This window comes from Oryzias latipes, chromosome 7 (genome assembly GCF_053564925.1).
Source record: "Oryzias latipes strain Hd-rR chromosome 7, Olatipes_Hd-rR_3.1".
Taxonomy (NCBI): Eukaryota; Metazoa; Chordata; class Actinopteri; order Beloniformes; family Adrianichthyidae; genus Oryzias; species Oryzias latipes.
The window spans coordinates 8,458,132-8,473,101 of record NC_136243.1 but is presented as its reverse complement, the minus strand read 5'-3'; the positions used below and the strand labels follow the sequence as shown (position 1 = coordinate 8,473,101).

Genomic DNA, 14,970 nt, shown 5'->3' with positions numbered 1-14,970 from the left:
CTGTAAGACTTAGTGCATTTGTGCAAAACTGAATTAACGCTGAAAAGCAAATCCAACACTGCATGTTAAACAACAAATAAACAACTAGGGTTGATGGCTTTAAAAATTTCAACCCTATTTAGACATTTTGCAAACTGAAAAGCAACTGGAGCAGGATTTGTAGCGCTTTGACATTTCGAACCAAGCCCCTTCAACTGTAGGCGGCGGACGTCCGCCACCTCCATGCCCACTAACCAAAACCGGAAAAACCAAAAATGATGTTTTAAATTTATATCAGTGCCATTTAACACCATTTAGGAAATCTGTTAAAAAGTGGAAGCTATGAATAAATTTATTTGAGAGACTAAGAAACTTCGAGTTTGATAATATTCTCTGCATTTCACACTTTGCTATTTTTTTAACCCAATACAACAATAAATATTAAGTCTGCAATTTATCTGTTCAGTCAGACTTTCATATCACAGAATAACCCCACAAAACAACAGAAGCATGTTTAATAACTGACACACACAACATCCATTCAACAGCAAAGCTCACCAGAGACACTTTAAACTCAGGTCCGTCTTTGAGATCCTTCTTCTCTCTGTCTAAAAACCAGTGGTTCCATCAGTCAACATGCCTGCACTCTGATAAAGAAGAAGAGACGAGAGGCAGTCCAAAGCAACAGGAGAAAAAATGGAGAGAGGAGCTGTGAGGCAGGAAACAGTCGACTGCATTGTGACACACGGTGCTTCTTGGTTTCTTCATGAAACTTGATGATTCAGACACACAAACGCTTCCATGCACACATATGCATGCACCAACTCAGCCTCACCAGGCAACACTGCATGGGTCCCTTAGAGCCATGATGCCATGAAGACAAGAAGATGGTTGGAGAACCAGCATTTACATTCCTTGTCCACTGCAGAACCAACTCCAGTTCAGACTTGTCAAGCCTCCATCTTTCAGTTCTCTACATCATTTCTCTACAGATATTTCCTTGTTTCCTGTGAGCGATCAACCGTCTGCAAAACATCAGGAAAGTGGTGTTGATGTTAAAGTTCTTTTTTGTGATTTTTTTTAAATGAATGTAAAGTTTCATAAAAGAGAAAGGATCTTGCCTACAGTTATATTTTTATCGGAATATGGAAGTGATTTGCAGTTTTTCAGCAACAACTTTTTTGGGGGGAAACCTTTCCTGTTTCATTGAGTCAACATGACATGTGAACACAGCGGTTCAATGGAGAAGCCTGGTGAAGGAAAACCTTCTTGAGGAGTGACGTATTAGCTTTATTTGGTTTTTTTTTAAGTTATTTTTCATTTAAATATGAACATTTCTTCCAGTACCAAAAAGCCTTGGAGGCAAAGTCTTGCAGCAACAAATATCATTACCAACCACAGCTATTAACAATTCACAGAAAACAATGTCCATTTGCTGCTATCAGGAAAGAGGGAATAGGCTCATTAGAGTAGTTGATTATTTATTATCAAGTTTTCCACCTTTTAGGGGTCGTCACTGCAAATCAGGTGGTTTGGCAGAGATTTTTAAGCCGGATGCCCCTCCTGACACAGCGCTGTATTTTAGCCCAACCCAGCGCAGACTTAGGCCCCCCCCTTGTGGCTCCAAGGTTAGGCAGTAGCGTGAAGGGTCTTGCCCAAAAACCCACACTGGATGACGCTCTGACACAGCCCCCACACAGCACACCGAGCCATCCAGCAGCTTTTACAAATTTGATGAGAGAATTGCATTCGGTGTGAATACAGCTTCAGTTGGTACATCTCAGGCAATTGTAGAGATTATTTGTTCAACATTCACTAAACCAAGCAAGTATGACATTAGCACATCATCTCAAAGGCTTTTCACAACTGAAAACCATTAAGGAGAAAATGAAGTTGCTATGAAGCTCATTGAGACAACTATTGCTGTAATACTGGGCTATATAAACACAACTGAATTGAATTGAAATCGCAGGATTACCCTCCAGCCCACTAGATGGTGGTAAAACGCCAATCGTTAAGTTAGCTGTCACGTAAAACATGGAGTTCATTGAACTCGAACAAGAACCTCATGTAAAGAAATGACTCAAAAACTAAAGCTGAGTTTAAAAAAAAACATGGCGCTTATCTGTTACTCCACAGCCCCTGTGAGATTATGCAGACATGTTTGAGGTGTCTCCATCAGCCTCCAGTTCACAAGCAATACCTGACTGTGACAACGGTGGAGAGAAAGTCATTGAGGAAGTTTGAATGGTATTTCAACGATATCCAACAAAAAGAACAACTCTGACATGGCATTAACATTTTGTGTAAACTATATTGACATAAAAATGTTCAATGAAGATTATCCTGTTTGTTGTTGTTGTTTACTTAGGCCATACAGTTTAGTAGAAATTATGAATGGAATTTAGAGGATTGCGATTTGTCCTCTGGAGCAACTTATATGTGATTTCTTTTTAAATAATATTGGCTCATATTTGTATGCGGGACAGCAAATCATTCAACTGGGTTATAAAAACACAGAAGTACAACTGAAAACAGATGCTGGCTCCTTACCAGGAAAAAAATGAATCGTATGAGTTGCATCTGGTGTGAACAAGGCGTTACGCTTTTTCTGGATTTGTTCACTCTGCGCTTTTATCCCAAAAGTACAGCTTAGACTCCAGTGCAACTAATAGTCTAGAAACTAAAATAATTGTGTCAGATCAGTTTTAGAAATAAAACACAAACTGGTGCTTAAATGCAGAATCCATTGCTTGACAAGAACAAATTCAATTATAAATTAATGGCATTTCATATTGACAATCAATTGAATTTTTTTCTTACAGTGAAAAGAAAGCTTTTTATGTAGTTAAAAAAACCACCTATGACTTTAAAGTTAGTAATGAAGTAATGAAATATGTGGCAAGAAACTAAACGTCTCTGTCCTCAGCTGCTTAAGACACAGGCAAATGTTAGGAGGACATGGTATAGAATTTAACTAATCTGTTTACGGAGACACAAAGAAAAGCATGGAAAAAAGGTAAGCAATAAAAAGACAAGAAGAAGAAGAAGAAGAACAGTTTGTTTACCAGTACATCCGCCATGTGGCGAGGGTGGGTAGTCTGTTAGCGTGCGAGTCGTCAGCGATGTTAGCAGGCCGGACACATGCATGTCATCCCCCTTTCTGCCTCAGACCTCTGCTTAATAAATATCCATCCACACACGCGTGCACATACACGCATAAAAAGGGCATGTGTGTGTGCAAACACAAATGGACACAAATTGCCAAGCAGAAGGACGCACAATGCAAATGAATCAGCAAAAGATATCGGTGCAGCATGAGTGTGGGGGAAAAAAAAATCCCACAAAGGCATCCAGTCATGGACCAAAAGCAATATCATACAAAGAAAGTAAACACAGCAACATGTAGCAACCACAAAATGCATCAAAACACCAATGACATGGACAAGAACATGGGTGATCAGGAGGAACAACACACACACCAACACAACCACACACACCAACACAACCACACACAAAAGGAGAGAAACAGAAGAGTCATAGTAAGAGTGCAGCAATAAAAAACAGTTTACAGAATACAAAGACAAATAATTCATTGTCATTTTCATAGTGCTGTTGAAAAGACACAAATACCAATTTATTTAAATTTGAAAAAAAACTTTGAGCTAATAACTAAAATATCCTAAACAAAGGTTTTGAGACATGACATTTGTGTGGTCCCTCAAGTGTTATGTTCAAAAAATAACCTCCTATAGCTGAAATGACTAAAGTAGGTTTATAGATGTTTTAAAGCTGTACATTTCCTCACTACACACTTTATCCAATTTTTTCAGACAGAAATGAACACTTTTAACACTTTCCGCTTTTTTTGAAACTGTAGAAAAATAAGTCCAGTCCTATAGAATAGAAACAAAGATCTGCTCGCAATCAAAGATTTGATGTAAATGTGGCAAACTGAACACATTCTGTACAGGAGACATGGTACAGAGGAGAATGATTGACATGATCATCATCCAATCACGATGCAGAACACTGTAATAATAATTATACTAATTTAAAACAAAAGCATGCAAAATTACACTGAGCAAATTCAGTGAAACAGCAAGACCACAAAAGGTGAACCGCAATACAGCGATGGACCCCAGTACATTTATACAATATACAGTAATCAGTGCCATTGAGACATTTTGTGTTATTTTGTGTGGTAACCAAATCTCTCACCTCCAGAGAAGCAATTCAGTAACGAAAATCCACAATGGCATCAGACCAGATGTCATTTTCACACCAAGTAGCAACATGTTTGAACAACGTTGTGGAGGGGAAGTTACGCCTTAAACAAACCAGCTGGCTTTCTTTTCTGTAGGTTGTCATTGAGCTTGGTTTATACAGCAGTTGGTCTGCACACACAAGCATTTGATTTGCTCTGTATAGACACTGACTGATGCTAAATGATGGTATTGGTTCACGTCCTCTTAGCTACCAACCTGCTAACGGTAATTTAGTGGACACAACGCCCCAACATCTGAAGCTCTTTTTGACATTTTGTTTTGTTTGAGCCATTTAAAGTCATTTAAAGACGTCTTGATTTTCAAAATTGTTTGTTACAAATGCATGCAAAGTGACACTTAACTCATGCTAACATTAAAGTAAATTCAGCTTACAAACTAAACAATTGGTGCAAGGAGTATCTGTGATACCTCACTTGCATACAGTATCTTTATGCATTGTGTCTGTGTAGGCATCCAGTTTGTGATTTTAATGTCTGCTTTTCCCAAGTACTAATTGAATGGCATCAGCTGCTTGGCCACCTTATAATCACTGTAGTCCTTAACATTGTAAAACCAGAATCCTAACCCTAACCCTAACCAGAATTGGGATTACTACAATAGGATAATAACACAGAGTGTTAACATATATATATTTAGATAATCCAAATAATCAGTTAATTTTATGCAGAGGAGCCATCACTGATTTTACAATAAAAATGAAAACTTTGCATAAAGGCTCAACCATTGGTTATACAGCCATGATTTGGAATTCTTTGTAGATACGTTTCAGTGCAATAGTTAAAATCTCTACAGTTATAGCTTATTCATGTTCACATAAATATATGAATAATATACAGATTAAGGTATTCTATGCTAAACCTGCTTACTATGGCTGGCAACATTATTCCTTTTTGAAGTTGACCTTATGCATCAAAATAACTGATATAGAATAAAACAGAGAAGTATTCTGTTATCATGATATTTACAACAATTTAATTGTACCTTTACTTGTTGTGATTTTCCTAAAACATATCCATGACAGCAGCAATGATTCGGGAATGAATCTGGATAAAACACTGCTACACAAGCTTAATAGGCAAGAAAGACAAGAAAGAAAATCTTTTCATGCAACTTAAAAAACAATGAAAAGTACTTGGTTTTAAAACATTCCTTTTTTATATATATAAATCTATTTTGTAAACCACGAGACTCACTTGAAATCCTTTAATTGTCTCAATTTTGTAATGGTAAACATAATAATCCAGTGTGTCTTATTATTACTTCTGGTTGATCTGACTGATTTTCTATGACACACGGCGCTCAAAAATCTGTCAAAACATTGGAGCACGACTTTGGTAAGCTACAATATTGCTTGATGGATTGTTGAAGCATTGTGGGTGTTGTAGTCCGGAACCTGGCAGTCATACATTTTGTGGTTCAACATAATAAACTGAAAAAGGGAGTGTGTTTTTTGAATGTTATGTGTTAAAACTGAACAACGCTGAGAGTTATTGGGAATATTATTTAGTTATTACGAAGGTATTGTAAAAGTTTGGCTTATCTGTTGCATTGCGCTCTTTGCAAAGACTGCTTAATGCATATAAAAGAAACATAGCTAGGAAACTTCCCATGAACCTTTTCTGACCACTCATGTGCCTCTTGGGCCCTCTAGGCATTCTGAGCGGTGTAGTCATGGTTTTACCTGACGCTGCTTATAGTCAGAAACATATGGTAGGTCAAGTATTCTTGTATGTTTATTCATTTTTTGCACATGTTGGATATGTGCATGTTGGTGTTAAACTTAATTGTTGTACAAACTCACAATTTCTGACCTAATGAGGCTTTATGGTGGGAAATGAAACATCAGTAATTGTCACTGCGTTTTTCTGTGTCTCTTATTTTCTAAAGTGGTTTTATCCTCTAAAGGATTGACCTCTGGAGATCTCTCTTTTCCTTTTGAGGCCCTATTGAGATTAGCTAACTAGAATGTGGCATTGAAACCATGGGACTGAAGTTAGAGGCAATGTTGTTGTTCATCATGCCAATTACTTTCAATAAGTAGGGTTAATAAACAAGCTGTCACACTCAAGCACATAAGCAAAGATTTACCGTTGCAGTAAAAAATATCTATTTAGACATAATCAGATCAGAAACGATACTCAGTTTACTTGAAATCTTGAAGAGCTGAGACATTTTAAGGCAACAACATGATAGTTGTATTCTCCATAAGCTATAAATCTTGGAATCTTGTAACTTTTCGGCCACAAAAGCAAGTCTTCTACTCTACATAGGAAAGTAGAAGACTTGGCCAAGACTTGGCCAACCGTAGCCAAGTTTTCCATAAATAATTTGACTTAGCTGATGAATAGGCTGCTTATGGACATTGAATTGACTTGAATGAGAGGTGGCCAATGTCGATTCCACAGGCATCCAAATGTGCAGATTGTGTAAGATTTCCTGGAAGACTTTCTTTTAGTAATTACACATGACATCAGAATAACTTATTTTGGACAACTAAAGTGAATCTTGGGATTTTAATTTACTGGAGAATGACTAATCTCATCTGTTGTACACTAAGTGACACACTTAACTAGAGTTGAAGCTTCGAAGTTCATTAAACAGAACCAGAAACTGAGGTTTGGGAGATGTTTCGGTTCTTAGACATCAAAGGCCTCAAAGTTAGCTTTTGTTTTAAATCGCACCATAAATGGAGGGTTGCTAGTTTTGACTGGACCTGTTCAGAAGAACCACAATACATTTCATATTTATGACCCACAAATGAAAAAGCAGCAATCACACAAGAGCATGTCAAAGTAAAAACAGACTGGTAGGGAGAAGAGGACACAAAGGGGAAAAATGACAAACATGGCAAAAAAGAGATAGAGGAAGAGAAGACGAGTGGATGAAGAATGGACTTCGCAAAGAGGAAGTAGGCAACAGACACAATGAAGAAAGATGCAGGAGGAGGAAGTGTGGACTAGCTAGTAAGAGGAAGAAAGACGGAAAAAAAAAGGTACTTCTTTTATCTTAACCTACACATTTTTGTTTTAAATAATAAACTGCAGACATGTTTTTTACTGAAATAAATAAACATGTTCAAATAATTAAGATGATTTGATGGGATTTCAGTGGTTTTTAACTGGACAATTGCTTCATTGGGAAATTCAATTTTACATCAACAAAAATCACAATGACACACAAAAATGAATCAAACTTCCCCTTTAAGAGTCTTTTTTTCCAAGCAGCGTATATAACTTTAAACAGCTACCAAAAAGGACCTCAAAAGAAGAGGATTTAAGGGGAAAAAAGCAGTTGGCTGCTGACATTTGAGAGCCAGAAATGTGACACGGTCACACAGCAAACCGAAAACCCAGAGGAAACGCCAAGAGCAGCACCTCTAACACTTCCACTTTCTTACACAGCTTTTTCTGTCATGTACAACACCGTTTGCTTCATCTAATCATATTTCCTGTCAAGTGTGAAACTCATCCACATTCTATGGACAGATCAACTGTAACAGCACGTTTTCTGTTCAGATTTGCCGTATCTTACCCCATCGTCATGTTCATTTCTCTTTTTCTTTCCCTCTTCCTCTTAAAAAGCCCAAACTAGAGGTGACACCTTATATGGCTGTAAATAGAGGGCTGCGCAGTGGTTAGCGCTCTTGGCTCACAGCGAGAAGGCCCCTGGTTCAAGTCCCGGCTGGGGGACCTGCAACAGAACATCAATGGGGGACCTTTCTGAGTGGAGTTTGCATGTTCTCCCTGTGCATGCGTGGGTTTTCTCTGGGGACTCCGGCTTCCTCCCACCGTCCAAAAACATGCTTCATAGGTAATTGGTCAATCTAAATTGTCCATAGGTGTGAATGTGTGATTTGGGGTCCTGGGACAGACTGGTGACCTGTCCAGGATGTCCCTGCCTTCGCCCACAAGTGGCCGGGACCGGCTCCAGGAGCCCCGTGACCCCAAAAGGGACAAAACGGGTTTAGAAGATGAATGAATGGATGATGAATGAATAGAAAGGACTCCTATGGATCCCAGAAGAAACATTATAGTTCATGCTAAGCCTGTGTTATACTACTGTTACAGTGTCATGTCAGCTGAAACCATATTAAGTACAGCAAGGCCACCATAAACTCCAAAGCCACAAACATACAGTGGAAAAAGGAAAGCCATCTATATTTGTTTTTATGAAAACTCTGCTTGTGTTGTGTCACAGAGTCGATGCATTTTGCAAGCAGCTGTTTCTTTGTCAAAACAAGAGCAGAGTGAAGGCTGCAAAAAAGATAGATAGCAAAACAATATTTCACTAAATAGCAATTTTTGATTTCTGAATTCTAAATTAGACAAAACGCAACGAAAAACTTTATAACCAAGTTAACACAAAAGACCATCCAAGGTCTGCCATAAGTCTTTATCCAAGCGTTGATTTACCTTTTCAAAAAAAGATCTGTCTGGCATCGTAGGTTTTTGTAAACTTTCAGATACTTTTTCTTGTCGCTATGTTGCACATCAGGTAAGGTTTGAGATTTCCGCAGCTCGAATATTATTGTCAACGGTAAACAAGAATGGATTTTGTCAATGAAATGACAATTGATAATCCATGTAGACAGGATTAGATGATTGGCAATTTTTGACCGTTTGAAAACACAAACACAAATGTGATTGAATACATCTTGAGATTTACATGTAATACGGTGACACGTGATTAAACTACATCACAGTTTGGAACACCCAGCAAAATAATTCCATCCATCAAGTGTTTAAGATTGTAATATTAAAATAATAATCAAAAATGGACTTCAGCAGTTTCTGATATGTGGAAGACGAGAACATAAAACCAAAACCTTTGGCTTTTTTCTTACATTTAACATGCTGGTTTTTTGTTTTGTTTTAAGATGTGTCACAGGAGAAAACACAGACTGCTCCTCGGTTAGATTACAAAAGCGATTGTAGAAGCGCTAAGGTAAAAAAAAAAAGTAAAAGAATCGCTCATTCTTAGTTTCAGTTTCTGTGTCTGAAGATTCCAGTTTTAAACATGGCTTCATAACTGACCCTCAACTTTAAAGTCATCCGGAAAAGTTTTGGTCCACAATGACTCCTTGGTATGGAACACATGAAATGGTTTGCATCTACTTCACGCTCTCAAAATTATACAAATGGAAGTATTACCACACAAAAAACATACAAAGTAGGCCTGCACAATAAATCGCAAATTTATCGTTATCATTAAATCAAGCTATGTCGTACCCATATCGCGAAAGACAGTGAAAATTGCGATGAATGTGCTAAAACAATCTTATGGCAGCTTGAAGTTTTTAATGAATCAAATAAATGCCTTTATGCATTTGACCAATTGGTTGGACTTCTTTACATGAACAGGTCACCAGTCTGCTGCAGGGCCGTACATTACTACTTCTCCCATTTACTGTAGATAGATGGAAGATAGATAAATACTTTTTTGAGCTAGACGGAAATTGAATGATTGCATTAAACTCATGATGATGGACTACAAGAATTTTCCAATGACTGGATTACAATATCTAATATCTGATCAAATCTCATAACTCCCAGTTATCCCATTTTTGTGGGCATGTACACAGGCTTTGTGTGTGAAACCAATTGTTTTTTTTTTTAAATGTGTTCATACTTCCAGAATAATTTAAGGCAGGTTTTTGATGGAATCTAGGAATCAACCATTTCAACCACCGTAGAAATGTACCTTTTATTAAGATGAATTGAATGGAAATACATTGGTCTGCTTAGTATGCTTAACTTCTGCCTCTGAAGCTAAACTTCATAATAAACATTCAGACAACGCCTGTGTTTACATGAAGGAGTACAGGTAAAAGGGCATTGCCATGCGTAAAAACTGATGCGAGGGACATCAGATCCATTCATGTGAAACAGAAAGTCTCCCTGTCCTCATTAGTAAAGATCTAGAAATGACAACACCTTTTGTTTGATTTCATTCCAGAGTTACTCTAGCAAAAGTGTAACAGTTTTTTATTAAGACAAACATTAAAAAGTTTGAATTTGGACCAAAATGTTTATTACTGGTATTTTTTTCCATGAATCTGTCATGTTTATAAACTTGCAACTTTTAAGGTATCTTTTTTTTGATTAGGAATTTCATAAATCCTCTCTTAATGCATACTGTATTTTCCGGACTATAAGCTGCTACTTTTGTCACGAACCTTTGACCCTGCGGCTTATTCGATGATGCGGCTAATCTATGCTTTTATTTAACGGCCGCCAGGAGCGCCCCGGCAGTCTCAGACTGCCTGTAGAGCTCTATGTCCAGCAACAAGCGCGATTGCTTTGACACACACTCAAGCAGCCAAACAGCATGGACCTCACTTCAGCTCTTAGACACTTAAGTCATGGTGCAATAAAAGAAATACCCACGTTCAGCCGCATCCCACAATCCTTTGGTGCCATTACACGCAACGTGCACGTGACCGCTGCTACAATATGACGCAGCTTTCAAGTTAAAAGCAATCGTTAAAAGCAGTGTAAAAAAAATCCACCATCACCAACGGGTTTGGAAAAGCCGGTCTGTTGCGTGCGCCAGAAGTTTCCTTCCACAACAGTGAAGGAAACTTTTGGCGCACGCGCTCTTATAAGTAATATAAGTATTAACTTCTGTGCCGCGCGCTCTTATAAGTCACTGCTGCTCTCTTTTACTGGTATGTTTTTTTAACCAGCCCTGTTATTTCCACATTGCTGCCGTGTTACTGCCGGAAGGAGGGGAGAGCTGGTCTTGCGTTCCGCTGCAGCTCCCTGCTCTTTCTTAAACACGCACGCGGTTTCAGAAAATATACATCCTCAATCTACAACGCAGTGTGGCGAACCGGGGGTGAGCCCCGCCTTAAACCCCTAAGACTCATGGGAAGTGGGGAATCTGAATGTGAAGTTCCACACCATAACTGAGGAAGCTGGTAGGCAGATGTGGCTGTGTTCAAATAAATAGGCTAAACTACTGGTTACTCTTCCCACTGAGAGACTACTGTGGTCTTTTAGTATTCAGGCAAAGGTAATCAATCAGTGACGCATCAGTTGAATCACCACAACCTGCGGCTTGTATACAGATGCGGCTTGTGCATGAAAAAAGTGGTTAATCCTCATTAAATTGGGAGTGTGCAGCTTGTAATCAGGTGCTCTCAATAGCCCGGAAATTACGGTAATTAATTGATAAAAACCCTATATTCTTCAATTAAAGGTGTTTCTTTTGCACCGTTTATATATCACTAAAAGTATTAGACGGTCGTAGTTTGATTTAATCAAAATGGAGCGTTTGGGTCAACGTTTCTATTTTATTTGATGTTTTTTTTAACATAAACTTTTTCTGGACAGCACTGGTTTTTGTTTTTCTCATTCTGGTTTAATAGTCAGCATGTTAAGGGGATTGGTAGAATTATATGTGCATAATTGTAAACCACAGATGCACTAAGGAAGAGTCCCGCATGCATCAGCAGCTGGCTGTCCCCATCCATCACTGGGTTTTCTCCGCAGTGTTCACTGTAAATAGAAAGAATCCAAAAGTACAGCTCAACTTCTCAACACTGAGCGAGTGAGTGAGCAACCTGAGCTGCAAACACAGATTATCCAGGAAAACATGGAGGCATCTGCAGCACTAAAGACCGGACTAAGCATGGTTTTTGAAAGCCCAACAGGCTGCTCAGCAGTCCACAGCCTGTAGAAGCTTTAACTATCATTCTGATTGATGGGGACTTACTAAAAAAGAAGATAACCAGGATTAAGTTGTCAACTGTTTGCTCCTATTTGAAAATTCTGCTGTCAAAACTTTTATTTTGATGCCGCTGAAAGTAGGTTTAAAGACCCTCCAAAAAAAATCCTGTTTTTGGTGTTTTTTAACATGTTCTTGCAGCATTTTCTCATGATGGAGGACGTAAAGAAAATTAAGCTTAAAATTGCATTTCTTAGTATTTCTCTATTTTAACTGTTGCGAATCAGGATTGGACAAAAAAATGCTGTTGGAAAAAGCTTGTGGTCGTTACGTTCAATCAGCAGGCCACAAGCTTCCTCCTCTGCTCCATTCTGATGTTTCCATTTGAAGACAAACAGTACATCTTTGTTTTTACTCGTCTGAACTGAAATCTGGATCCTAACTGTGCGGCTGGACAGCTCCAAAATTGCTCACCATTTTTGTCGCACTGCTAATGTAAGGTTTGGGGATGTGAGGGGCTGTGAGTTAGCAGGAGAGAGTGTAAACAGAGGGATATATTTGAAATAACGGCCGGCAGGCTCACTCTGTGCCAACAGTCCTGCCCACAACTGAGAGGGGAAATTCTAATGAACTCCTGCTGCTATGCAAAAACTATGCTCTGGAAAAAGACAGTTTTAAATTATTTCTTATTTTCGCTAATAGCGCATTTATAAATAAAAGATCACTGGGAACACTTTTACAATATCAAAGATGATTGGAGTGAGTAGAAGTCATAAGCAAATGCAAGGGTTTCTGTGGTTCTTCAGACAAATACGTCTGAACTTCAACCAGGCCCTTCTGTTTGCGGTTTGGAAGTCCTCTTGGTCCCAAGAGGGCCTTCCTTGCATGTTTGTAATCATTTCTCTATGCACTGGTACCATTTGATCGACACGGACTTGGTACCATTTGATCGACACGGACTTCGTCCATCGTCTACTCTGTCTCTTCAAAACTAACTGCTGGGATGGACCACTGCGACCCTGAAACTGAGGAAACCCTAAAACTGGCTCACAGCATCTTATACCATGGTTCGGGTAAATACTCGATTCTGATTGGCTACTGGGTGTGCATTAAAAAGTGATAATGCACAGTGATGACCGCACGCCCCGAAAAGAAGTTCCGGTCACTTATCTCAAATCTTCTGTATCACTGCACCAGCTTCTGTAACCCTTGTGCTATCCTAGGCACTTTACCATTGGGAGTTGGGTCATCTAGACCCACTAGACAGTGCTCTGAACCTTTTTTCTTCAATGATTTGTGATCTTCACTGGTGTCCATGGATTACATGAAATCTTTCCACCTTTATCCACCTTTGTCATGGTAGAGAGAACATGTCAATGTAAGGGTGGGGTCATTTAAGATAGCACAAGGGTTAAAAAAACCTTCAGCTTCATCATCTGGACAAGCGGTGTATATATATATATATATATATATATATATATATATATATATATATATATATATATATATATATATATATATATATATATATATATATATATATATATATATATATATATATATATATATATATATATATATACACATATCTTGTTTGGATGATAAGATAAAAAAGATATAGAGGCTCAGATCTACCACACCAGACAAGACCCAAGGTGTAGGCTGTGCAAAGAGGCGCCTGAAACAATCCAACACATAACTGCAGGGTGTAAGATGCTGGCAGGGAAAGCATACATGGAGCGCCACAATCAAGTGGCTGGAATAATATACAGGAACATGTGTGCAAAATATGAACTGGAAACCCCATGGTAATGGCGAACCAACCAGACATTGTAGTGGTGGATAAAGAACAGAGGAAAGCTGTTGTGGTGGATGTGGCAGTGCCAAGGGATGCGAACATCAGGAAGAAGGAACATGAAAAACTGGAGAAATACCAGGGACTCGGAGAAGAACTGGAGAAAGCCTGGAAAGTGAAGGTGACAGTGGTGCCTGTGGTAATTGGAGCACTCGGGGCAGTAACCCCCAAGCTGGAGGAGTGGCTACAACAGATACCTGGAAAGACTTCAGACCTCTCAGTCCAGAAAAGCGCAGTGCTAGGAACAGCTAAGATACTGCGCAGGACCCTCAAGCTCCCAGGCCTCTGGTAGAGGACCCGAGCTTGGAGGAGAAACCACCCGCGGAGGGTGAGAGGGGCGTTTTTTTTTTCATATATATATATATATATATATATATATCACTTTGTATCGCTGAATCTTGATTGCAATCGGTGGTTACCATGACAAGGCGCCGCACCACAGAACAAATAGTCCGCTTTCGGTGAAAAAAGCTATCCAAATCGGAGAAATTAAAAACTGGTTAGTATTTATTTCTTTTGTAAGTGACCATGGTATAAAGCGGGTTAATGGCCTTCGAAGTATGAAATGCCCTCCGCTTCTTGTTGAAGGGTTCAGGCTTCCACGGCGTGCGCTAAAAAGTGATAAGGCATACTTCGTCAGCCATTAACAATTACTTATGGCACACAGCAAAAAAAAATAAAAATTGCTGACATTATTTTTTTGTCTAACAGCCCACAAAATTAAGTTTCACAACTCATTTCTGATGCATAACTCAAGTTGAACAAAAGTCTTTATGAGTGTGATTCAACTGTTGAGATGAGCTGAGGGGCAGAGTAGCGATTTCCCAAGCCAGAAGAGACTGTTCTACTGGCACTGGGCATGTATGAAAAATGAGCAGTGAGGAACTATAAACACTTGCACAACACTTCTTCAAAAAAACCACGGAATGGTCTGACAATTTTTTGGAGAGATATCGTTGAGAAGCTGCAAAAAAAAAAAAACGTCTGTCTTATATTTTGGTGTCATTGTCACACAATGCCCTGAGAGCTTGACAACTAGAAGGTCTGCAGTGAGCCTCATGTGAATTATGAGACGTCCTGGTTAATGTCTTGGTCGCATACGACAAACTCTTGCATGACAAGACTAGTCCTGCAGATTATCAACCAGCGCTACGTCTTCAGATTTAGGACTGCACTGCA

The 14,970-nt window shown here is 38.9% G+C and overlaps 1 protein-coding gene across 10 annotated transcripts in view; it reads right to left on the bottom strand.

The window, feature by feature from the left end:
* The window catches only part of rgs19 (regulator of G protein signaling 19), a 55,305-nt gene that overhangs the window by 38,430 nt on the left and 1,905 nt on the right, over positions 1-14,970 (bottom strand). For 6 of the 10 annotated variants that reach the window (XM_078950143.1, XM_078950140.1, XM_078950142.1 and 3 more), the window contains exon 2: positions 3,048-3,155. The exons of 2 other annotated variants lie outside the window; for them this stretch is intronic. In XM_078950143.1, coding sequence (XP_078806269.1) covers positions 3,048-3,062 — 15 coding nt within the window. In that variant the 5' untranslated portion in view covers positions 3,063-3,155. Of the gene's footprint in view, positions 1-3,047; positions 3,159-14,970 lie in introns of all 10 variants that reach the window. 2 more of the 10 variants (XM_078950139.1, XM_020704932.3) reach the window with 1 other exon arrangement.